The sequence below is a fragment of the Carassius carassius genome, chromosome 12 (assembly GCF_963082965.1).
Source record: "Carassius carassius chromosome 12, fCarCar2.1, whole genome shotgun sequence".
Lineage (NCBI taxonomy): Eukaryota > Metazoa > Chordata > Actinopteri > Cypriniformes > Cyprinidae > Carassius > Carassius carassius.
The window spans coordinates 25,435,499-25,445,968 of NC_081766.1; the positions used below are offsets into that span (position 1 = coordinate 25,435,499).

A 10,470-nucleotide genomic window follows, 5' to 3' on the forward strand; every position below is an offset into this window, starting at 1 on the left:
TGATTATTATTAAATTTCATTTTAATGGTCCGCCGGTTCCCGCCTCCTTCTTCCCGCCTCCTTCTTCCCGATGATTATGGAGTTTTTATTATTACACGCATACTGCAAGGAGTCAGCAGTGTTTTGATTTGAGGGCGCGGGCAAACATAAAGAGAACGTTGTGGCGTGTGTCCATTACAAGATATAGCTGGCATACCACAACTAGAGCCCTATGATTTCCGCGATGCAGAAAACGCGGAGGGAATCGCGGAATCCAGTCATAAAAACGGAGTTTACAGTTTAATGCGGAATGCCATGGAATTTGCCAAATTTTGAATGAATTAATCAAAAATAGAACATTGCACTTACATCAAATCACAATATGGACTAATATCTGTAAATATTAAGCCGGAACAGTATATTTAAATATGAATCCTGCATGTTCTGCGTGTCTCTGTTAATGAATAGAGCAAAAGCGTGTCTTCCTTTATTAACCCACACTGAAGCGCGCGTGACGCTCGTGGACGCTGCTGTCTCACTAAATAAGGACGTGAACACTTGAACAACATCTCCAGAACTGCACTGAGAGTCAATTCATAAGCATTTCACCGTTTGATTGGAGTAAAACTAGCATCACATAACATACACAGAACTGTAAAGGTACGTCAACCCATCAAAATAAAAGTCCGGTTTAGTTTAAAGACTAAAGTAATTTGACAAAGTATTTGCCAGAGATGTATTACTATTGTTCAGCAGAATGTACATAGCCAAACATTATTTTTTTTAAGGTTTAATCCATGTTTTATATTTAATAGTAAATCCCATTTATCAAAAAGTTAAGTTTGCTTAATTTTTAATAATTAAAAGATAAATTAAATTAATGTTTTATGTGTTTAATGTGCATCTCAGAAAATGCTTTATTTAAAACCCTACCTGAATGGCTATAGCCTAATGTTTTTGTGAAATTTTTTTGTTTTTCATATATAATTTCAGACATGAGCAGATCACATAAGGTTCCGCATTTAACGAACACAAGCACGCACTTTGGCAGAATTCAATTCAAATAGTCATCAAATGGAGCATCAGAATGGACAAATTTGTTTTTAAGGGAGAAAAAAAGAAATGTGGAAAATGGCAGCAAATGAACACATACAAACAAGAATAGTCGCAGTATCAGTAGTGAAAGAGAGTGCTGGATTTTCGGTTTGTCCCGCAACTCACTTGGAAGAAGTTCAGGCAAATGGACACACCCAAAACATCTCTGGAGTCAACCTCATATTATCAAATTCAAAAGTGCTTTCCACACATTTTCTGCAATGTCGCGCATCAAGTCATGCTCCCATGCGCGTCCAGACTGCATAATCGCAACTTCATTGTGGTGTTACTCCTTTCGAGCCGAATTTCACAAAATTGGTCAGCTGAGCTCCCGACAGCATCAGGTATTTTATATATGGGGAGAAGGCCTAGAATTATTTCTTCGGAAGACTTGCACTTGGACCATAGTGTGGCCCGTTGGAAAAAAGGTTGAGAACCACTGCGCTATTTCGTTTCCTATTTATATGGTTTTATTTTATTTAAAATTTTATTTTCTATTTTATTTTCTCATTCGTTTTAAAAATGCTCTAATATTGGCTGGGCAATAAACGTTCATGGTCCTTTTTTTTTGGTTCCACAGTTTGCCGATTTTCAGTTTTTTCAGTCTATGCATGGGGGTATTTTCATTCGTTATGTTAATAAAAGGTCTGTATTTAATATCAGTGAGTTTTTTTTTTGTCCATTCAAGCAATTGACGCCGAATTGCACTAATACAAAAGTGAAAGTATAACGCGCACGCATTTATAAGCTATTTAAAAGTGATGAGGCGAGGAAAAGAGGTTCAATAAGACCCGTGGGATTGCTTGTAATAAAGATTTAAATGCAAAAGGCACAAGAGTCGACTGTTTCTGTCAGTGTTTTAATTTTCAATATTTGCAATATCCTAACAAGAAAAGTAGGCTAATTGTTGTGTTTAAATGTTTTGCCCCTTGCTTTAGCAGCTTATTATACAAACCTAGAAGTCTAATGCATGAATAATATGTTGTTTATATTTATTGAGTTTAAACTGTCTATGACTATGAAAGATTGTTACTGTACAGTGATAAGAGTCACAATGCTGAAAAAGTAATTTATTTATTTTTTTTTACATTATTTGAAATCAAAATAATGAACAAGTGTTGTGTTTGTGGACTAAACAGCCGCGGATCAGTAGCGGACTGCAAATGTGTCCTCAAAGCACAATGAGTCCGTGCTGCTTCTGCACCACATACGTAACACACACGCACTGCAGACGGAGTATGTGTGAAACAGGAGGTTCTCCGGCTGCTACTCGCAGTAGAGCGAGTGTTGCTATCTTCAGTTCCCTGTTAGCGTTTAAAAAAGCGCAAATATTTTTGTCTCGTTTTCATCTGTTTGACGCAACATATTTCTCGCCACGTGCTCTCTGTCCGTTAGCGATCATCTGTATGTGACGCAAGTGTGCCATCGCCTCCTTTCGTCACCTCAGACGCCCCCTCATCAGTGCTGCGCTGGCGTCGACTCTGCGTTCATGACCTCAAGGTTAGATTATTGTAATGCTTTATTGGGTGGTTGTTCTGCACACTTAATATACACACTCTAGCTGACTTAATAAACACACTCTAGCTGGTCCAAAATTCAGCTGCTAGAGTTCTTACTGGAACCAGGAAGTATGACAATACTAGCCCGGTTCTGTCAACACTGCACTGGTTCCCTATTAAACATTGTATAGATTTTTAAATATTGCTTATTACTAATAAAGCCCTGAGTGGTTAAGCACCTCAGTATTTGAACACGCTCTTATTGCATTATAGTCCTCCACGTTCGCTGCATTCTCAAAACTCTGGATAATTCCTAGAATTTCAAAATCAACTGCGGGTGAAAGATCCTTTTCCTATTTAGAGCCAAAACCCTGGAATAACCTACCTAACATTGTTTGGGAGGCAGACACACTTGGCTTACACGTAACACTAACACATTTCTTATATTCAAAGGATTTTTAGGCTGCATTAATTGGGACCATTGAAACTGGGAGCACTTCCAAAAACATGGTATCTATGCTAATATGTTGTTTTCTTATTCTGAGGTCACCATAGCCATTAGATCCAGTCTGTATCCAGATCAGATGGTCACTGCAGTCACCAGTATCCAGTACGTGTCCAGCCCAGATGGTGGATCAGCACCTAAAAATGACCTTGACAGCCCTGAATGTCAGCGTAGACCGGGACAGCTAGATGAGCCCCAGAGACAGATCCCCAGTGACAAGGGACAAGACCAGGACAAGACCACAGGAACCAAATGAGTCCTGTGCACAATGTAACTTTGCTGCAGCCTGGAATTGAACTGCAGGTTTCATCTGGCCAGAGAAGAACTGGCCCCCCCGACTGAGCCTGGTTTCTCACAAGATTTTTTCTCCATTCTGTCACAGATGGGGTTTTGGTTCCTTGCCGCTGTCGCCTCTGGTTTGCTAAGTTTGGGACAGTTAATATTCAGCGATATTGTCGACTTGATTGCACAGATACTATTTAAACTGAACTGAGCTGTATGAAGACATCACTGAATTTAATGATGAACTGCCTTTGACTGAAAATGGGGTATTTACTATTGTCATTTTGTGTTATTGACACACTGTTTTCCTATTTAATGCTGTAAAGTGCTTTGATACAATCTATTGTTAAAAGCACTATATAAATAAAGGTGACTTGAGAAAAGTCTTTTTTCAAACTGCTTCCACCACTGATTCAAATCTCAAGGTGACAATTTAATAGCTGAGCCTCTGTTACCAATTTAAAAACGTCACTTAAGAACTAGTAATGAAGGAATGTTGAGTTACTTCATTGAAAGCTTATTTTATCACTGTATTAAAAGCTCACTGTATTATGTAAAGTATTATGAGAAAGATAAACTGAGCAAGTGGTATTACCTGCATGTGATACAGCATTCATTCTTCAGCACATTCTCATATTCACAATAAAACATAGATTAATGAGACCAAATATTTACAAAAAAATAAAAAAAATAATTATATCTCATGTTTAACCACTATATAGACATCATACTTAATGGCAAATTCCAGAAGAGCTGGCTGAGATTAGGCTGCTCTCGATGGGTTCATGAATGCTGAATTACCGCTGGTGCCCTGGAGCTCACATTTCCAAAAATGTTCAAAAAGACATTATCTTTATTAACAAACTGTATATAAGAGGTATTAGCAAGTTCATTTTCGATTAAAAATCTTAAAACTACATTCTAGCAAACTGCATTATATATATATATATATATATATATATATATATATATATATATATATATATATATATATATATATTAGGGATGTGCATCTCCATAACTGATGCAGATGCGATACGCATCTCGATACATAGCCAACGATGCGATACATTAAAGATACATATAGGCAGCTACCTATGCGATGCAATACGATCCACTGCTATTTCGATGCGGTGCGATACGATTTCAATTCGATTCAACACGATGTGATTCAGTGTAATACAATGCAATGGAGAAAAATAATATGCTGTGCAATTCAATATTTAGATAGATATACTAGATATTTAACTTTTATTTATTTTGTTCCGACAGAAATCTTATCTCAAAGTATCTTAAGTGCCATCTGACTTTTTACACATGGCTCTTTCACAAACAAAAGATTAGCTTTTTAAAAAAACCAAAAGATTAAATAAAAACAGACATTCTTTTCCTGTCTTGACTCTAGTTACTTTTAACAACACACACATTTAACAGGTGAAACAATTTAAGAATGCTGCTCATGGATAAACAAATAAATGTTCTGTAACTTTCCTGCAGGCTAATGTGATTTCAGCAGGCTAACTCAGTGAGCAGAAAGCAGGTGCTTTTTTTTAACATAAGCAATACAAACAATACAACACCTTTCACAAAGAGGTAACCAAAAATGTAAATATATATATATACAAGAAAAACTAGTATTGGCAGTCACAGACTGCTGTAAACCAGATTAACTTAAATGTCCTACTTTAAGGTTTTTCTTCAGGAAAATCAGTGAAAATCAGATCTACATGATACATGATCAATTGCATGGGTTTTGTCAAGTCAAGTCACCTTTATTTATATAGCGCTTTAAACAAAATACATTGCGTCAAAGCAACTGAACAACATTCATTAGGAAAACAAAGTGTCAATAATGCAAAATGACAGTTAAAGGCAGTTCATCATTGAATTCAGTGATGTCATCTCTGTTCAGTTTAAATAGTGTCTGTGTATTTATGCAATCAAGTCAACGATATCGCTGTAGATGAAGTGACCCCAACTAAGCAAGCCAGAGGCGACAGCGGCAAGGAACCGAAACTCTATCGGTGACAGAATGGAGAAAAAAACCTTGGGAGAAACCAGGCTCAGTTGGGGGGCCAGTTCTCCTCTGACCAGACGCTCAATTCCAGGCTGCAGCAAAGTCAGATTGTGCAGAAGAATCATCTGTTTCCTGTGGTCTTGTCCTGGTGGTCATCTGAGACAAGGTCTTTACAGGGGATCTGTATCTGGGGCTCTAGTTGTCCTGGTCTCTGCTGTCATTCAGGGATGTAGAGGTCCTTTCTAGGTGCTGATCCACCATCTGGTCTGGATACGTACTGGATCCGGGTGACTGCAGTGGCCCTCTGATCTGGATACTAATATTAGCGTAGATGCCATTCTTCTAATGATGTAGCAAGTACATCGGATGGTATGGGACGTGTTCCCGGTTCTGGTTTACCTAGTTAATGCAGCCTAAAAATCCTTTAACGGATTTGAATATTAAAAGCATATTAGTATGTTATGTGTAAGCCAGGTTAAAGAGATGGGTCTTTAATCTAGATTTAAACTGGAAGAGTCTGTCTGCCTCCCGAACAATGTTAGGTAGGTTATTCCAGAGTTTAGGCGCCAAATAGGAAAAGGATCTGCCGCCCGCAGTTGATTTTGATATTCTAGGTATTATCAAATTGCCTGAGTTTTGAGAACGTAGCGGACATAGAGGATTATAATATAAAAGGAGCTCATTCAAATACTGAGGTGCTAAACCATTCAGGGCTTTATAAGTAATAAGCAATATTTTAAAATCTGTACGATGTTTGATAGGGAACCAGTGCAGTGTTGACAGGACCGGGCTAATATGGTCATACTTCCTGGTTCTAGTAAGAACTCTTGCTGCTGCATTTTGGACTAGCTGTAGTTTGTTTACTAAGCATGCAGAACAACCACCCAATAAAGCATTACAATAATCTAAACTTGAGGTCATAAATGCATGGATTAACATTCCTGCATTTGACATTGAGAGCATAGGCCATAATTTAGATATATTTTTTAGATGGAAAAATGCAGTTTTACAAATGCTAGAAACGTGGCTTTCTAAGGAAAGATTGCACTCAAATAGCACACCTAGGTTCCTAACTGATGACGAAGAATTGACAGAGCAGCCATCAAGTCTTAGACAATGTTCTAGGTTATTACATGCAGAGTTTTTAGGTCCTATAATTAACACCTCTGTTTTTTTTCAGAATTTAGCAGTAAGAAATTACTCGTCATCCAGTTTTTTATATCGACTATGCATTCCATTCATTTTTCAAATTGGTGTGTTTCACAAGGCCATAAAGAAATATAGAGCTGAGTATCATCAGCATAACAGTGAAAGCTAACACGATTATGATACATCTTCATTCACTGCTACGAAACGATGGCGGTCATATAAGTACGATTTAAACCATGCAAATGCACTTCCATTAATGCCAACAAAGTGTTCAAGTCTATGCAAAAGAATGTTGCGGTCAATTGTGTCAAACGCAGCACTTAGATCCAATAAAACTAATAGAGAGATACAACCACGATCAGATGATAAGAGCAGGTCATTTGTAACTCTAAGTTGAGCAGTCTCAGTACTATGATACGGTCTAAATCTTGACAGGAAATCCTCACATATACCATTTTTCTCTAAGAAGGAATATAATTGTGAGGATACCACCTTTTCTAGTATCTTGGACAGAAAAGAGAGATTCGAGATTGGTCTATAATTAACTAGTTCTTTAGGGTCAAGTTGTGGTTTGTTGATTAGAGGCTTAATAACAGCCAGTTTGAAGGTTTTGGGGACATATCCTAATAACAATGAGGAATTAATAATAGTCAGAATAGGATCTATGTCTTCTGAAAGCACCTCTTTTAGGAGCTTAGATGGTATAGGGTCAAACATACATGTTGTTGGCTTAGATGATTTAACAAGTTTATACAATTCTTTCTTTCCTATAGTAGAGAATGAGTGGAACTGTTCCTCAGGGGGTCTATATTGCACTGTCTGATGCGATACAGTAGCTGACGGCTGAATGGTTACAATTTTATCTCTAATAGTATGGATTTTAGAAGTAAAGTAGTTCATGAAGTCATTACTGCTGTGATGTTGGGAAATGTCAACACTTGTTGAGGCTTTATTTTTCGTTAATTTAGCCACTGTATTGAATAAATACCTGGGGTTATGTTTGTTTTCTTTTAAAAGAGAAGAAAAGTAATCGGGTCTAGCAGTTTTTTAATGTTTTTATGTAGGATAGGTTACTTTCCCGCCAAGCAATACGAAATACCTCTAGTTTTGTTTTCCTCCAGCTGCACTCCATTTTTCGGGCTGCTCTCTTTAGGGTGCGAGTATGCTCATTATACCATGGTGTCATACTGGTTTCCTTAACCTTCCTTAAGCGTAAAGGAGCAACTGTATTTAAAATGCTAGAAAAGAGAGAGTCCATAGTTTCTGTTACATCATCAAGTTGTTCTGAGATTTTGGATATGCTAAGGAATTTGGATACATCGGGAAGATAACTTAAAAAGCAGTCTTTTGTGGTAGAAGTGATGGTTCTTCCATACTTGTAACAAGAAGTAGAATTTACAATTTTGGCTATATGAAGTTTGCACAAAACTAAATAATGATCTGAGATATCATCACTTGGCTGCATAATTTCAACACTATCAACATCAATTCCATGTTACAGTATTAAATCTAGAGTATGATTTCGACAATGAGTAGTTCCTGAAACGTGTTGTCTAACCCCAATAGAGTTCAGAATGTCTATAAACGCTGATCCCAATGTATCTTTTTCATTATCAACATGGATATTAAAATCACCAACTATTAAAACTTTATCTGCAGCCAGAACTAACTCGGATGTAAAATCACCAAGCTCTGTATAGTGCACTGGTGGCCTGTATACAGTAGCCAGTACAAACATAACAGGGGATTTATCAGTAACATTTGTTTCTCTGGATAATGTTATATGAAGCACCATTACTTCAAACGAGTTATACTTGAAGCTTGCCCTCTGAGAAATTAAAACTTTGTTATAAATTGAAGCAACACCTCCCCCTTTGCCTTTAAGACGCGGCTCATGTTTATAACAGTAATCTTGGGGGGTTGACTCATTTAAAATAATGTAATCATCAAGTTTTAGCCAGGTTTCTGTCAAACACAGCACATCTAGATTATGATCAGTGATCATATTATTTACACAAAGTCTTTTCGTAGAAAGGGATCTAATATTCAATAAGCCAAGCTTTATCATTTGTTTATCCGTATTGCATCTTTTTTTTTATTTGTTGAACCTCAATTAAATTGTTAATCTTAACTTGGTTTGGACATTTTTTGTATTTTCTAGTTCGGGGAACAGACACAGTCTCTATAGTGTGATACCTATCTGTCTCTATGTGCTGAGAATTAGCTGCCCTCTGTGACGTGAGGCAGCTAGCAGACAGTCGGTTTAGCCAGTCTGTCTGCTTCCTGACCTGGGCCCCAGTTTGTCAAGATTTCCATCTCGCTTATAAAACCCAAAGTGGTTCCAAACACTGTATTTAAGATGACTTGGTGGAAAATAGAGTTCCGAGTCTGCCATGTTAATCCATTCTTGGTGGTAATTCTCAGGAGGATACCTCTCGGTCTCCGTAGTGTTGTTGTGATACGTCATAATCACGTAGCAGCTGCAGTGGTGATGAGAGAACGTGCTTTCGCAACAGTTCAGAAAGGAGAAATCAATCTAAAAGTTACATAAAGTATTGTAAATGTTATATATATTAGTGGTGGGCATGGATTATTTATTTTTTTATTTTTTTTATATATATATACGTGTATGTGTGTATATATATATATATATATATACAGTACAGACCAAAAGTTTGGACACACCTCATTCAAAGAGTTTTCTTTATTTTCATGACTATGAAAATTGTAGATTCACACTGAAGGCATCAAAACTATGAATTAACACATGTGGAATTATGTATGGAATTATATACATAACAAAAAAGTGTGAAACAACTGAAAATATGTCATATTCTAGGTTCTTCAAAGTAGCCACCTTTTACTTGAGTGCTTAGTGCTTGTTGGCCCTTTTGCCTTCTGTTTGCGGTCCAGCTCACCCCTAAACCATCTCGATTGGGTTCAGGTCCGGTGACTGTGGAGGCCAGTAAAGTGACAGTTGACACGGACACGGTTTTAGACTAGACGGGAGAAGGGATGGGAAAAGATCTGGGCACAGTTTTTCCAGAACTTTGTGCCAAGTTAAAGCGGTGTCGAGCTGTTTTAATGCCCGAACCCGTATGACTTTGAACAGTGACCGCGAACATTTAGTTTACTGCAGCCGCAGCCATCATTACCAAGCTCGAATTACCAAGCGCGATTTATGAGAAGGTGTGTCCAAACTTTTGGTCTGTACTGTATATATATATATATAAATAATCACTTCTCTTTACAAATTTTATTTGTAAGGCAATGCAGTTTATGTAACTCAACATTTATGTTACTTTAAGCACATCCTTGTAGGTTTTGCATGTTAAGGGTGATTGTGGTCCTACTTGAACAATATTTTGCATTTACAAACACAAATAATGAAATAGTAACTTGCTTTCTTACAGGAACAAGAAATGCCCATTCAGGAGCTCTTGAGTCTGTATGGTTATAGAGGCAGTGGATCACTTGAGGAAGAGGAGGAAGATGATGAAGAGGATATGGATGGAGAGGTTGAAGAGGATGAGGAGGAGGAGGATGAAGGAGAGGATATGGATAATGATGAAAGCAGCAGAATCAATGGAGAACTGAAGAAGACCAAGGTCTGTCCCATAAGATCCTATGTCCCATAATACATATCATGTAAATGACACTATTTAATAATATAAAATATTGTTGTTGATCACACAGGCTGCATACACAGCAAAAACAACTTTATTTTCAATGTAACTGGGTTCCCACAGTAATGGAAAACTTTGAAATATCAGATGATTTCAAAAGTGCGATTTCCAGGCCTGAATTGAATAATGCCGTGTTTCCGCCAAAATTATCCGGAGCAATTTTACGATTAACTATTTTCCCCCCAGACCTGTTGTTTCCACCACAGACTAAAGTACCGGGAAGATTAGGCAAATAGTCTGGTGACGTAGGTCTGCGCA

The 10,470-nt window shown here is 37.4% G+C and overlaps 1 protein-coding gene across 1 annotated transcript in view; it reads left to right on the forward strand.

Annotated features, from left to right (window-relative positions):
* LOC132155128 (mesoderm induction early response protein 1-like) overlaps nt 1-10,219 on the forward strand; it is a 47,289-nt gene extending 37,070 nt beyond the window's left edge. Inside the window, exon 4 of the mRNA XM_059563943.1 lies at nt 9,940-10,219. Coding sequence (XP_059419926.1) covers nt 9,940-10,164 — 225 coding nt within the window. The 3' untranslated portion in view covers nt 10,165-10,219. The remainder of the gene's footprint in view (nt 1-9,939) is intronic.
* The last annotated feature ends 251 nt before the right edge of the window (nt 10,220-10,470 follow it).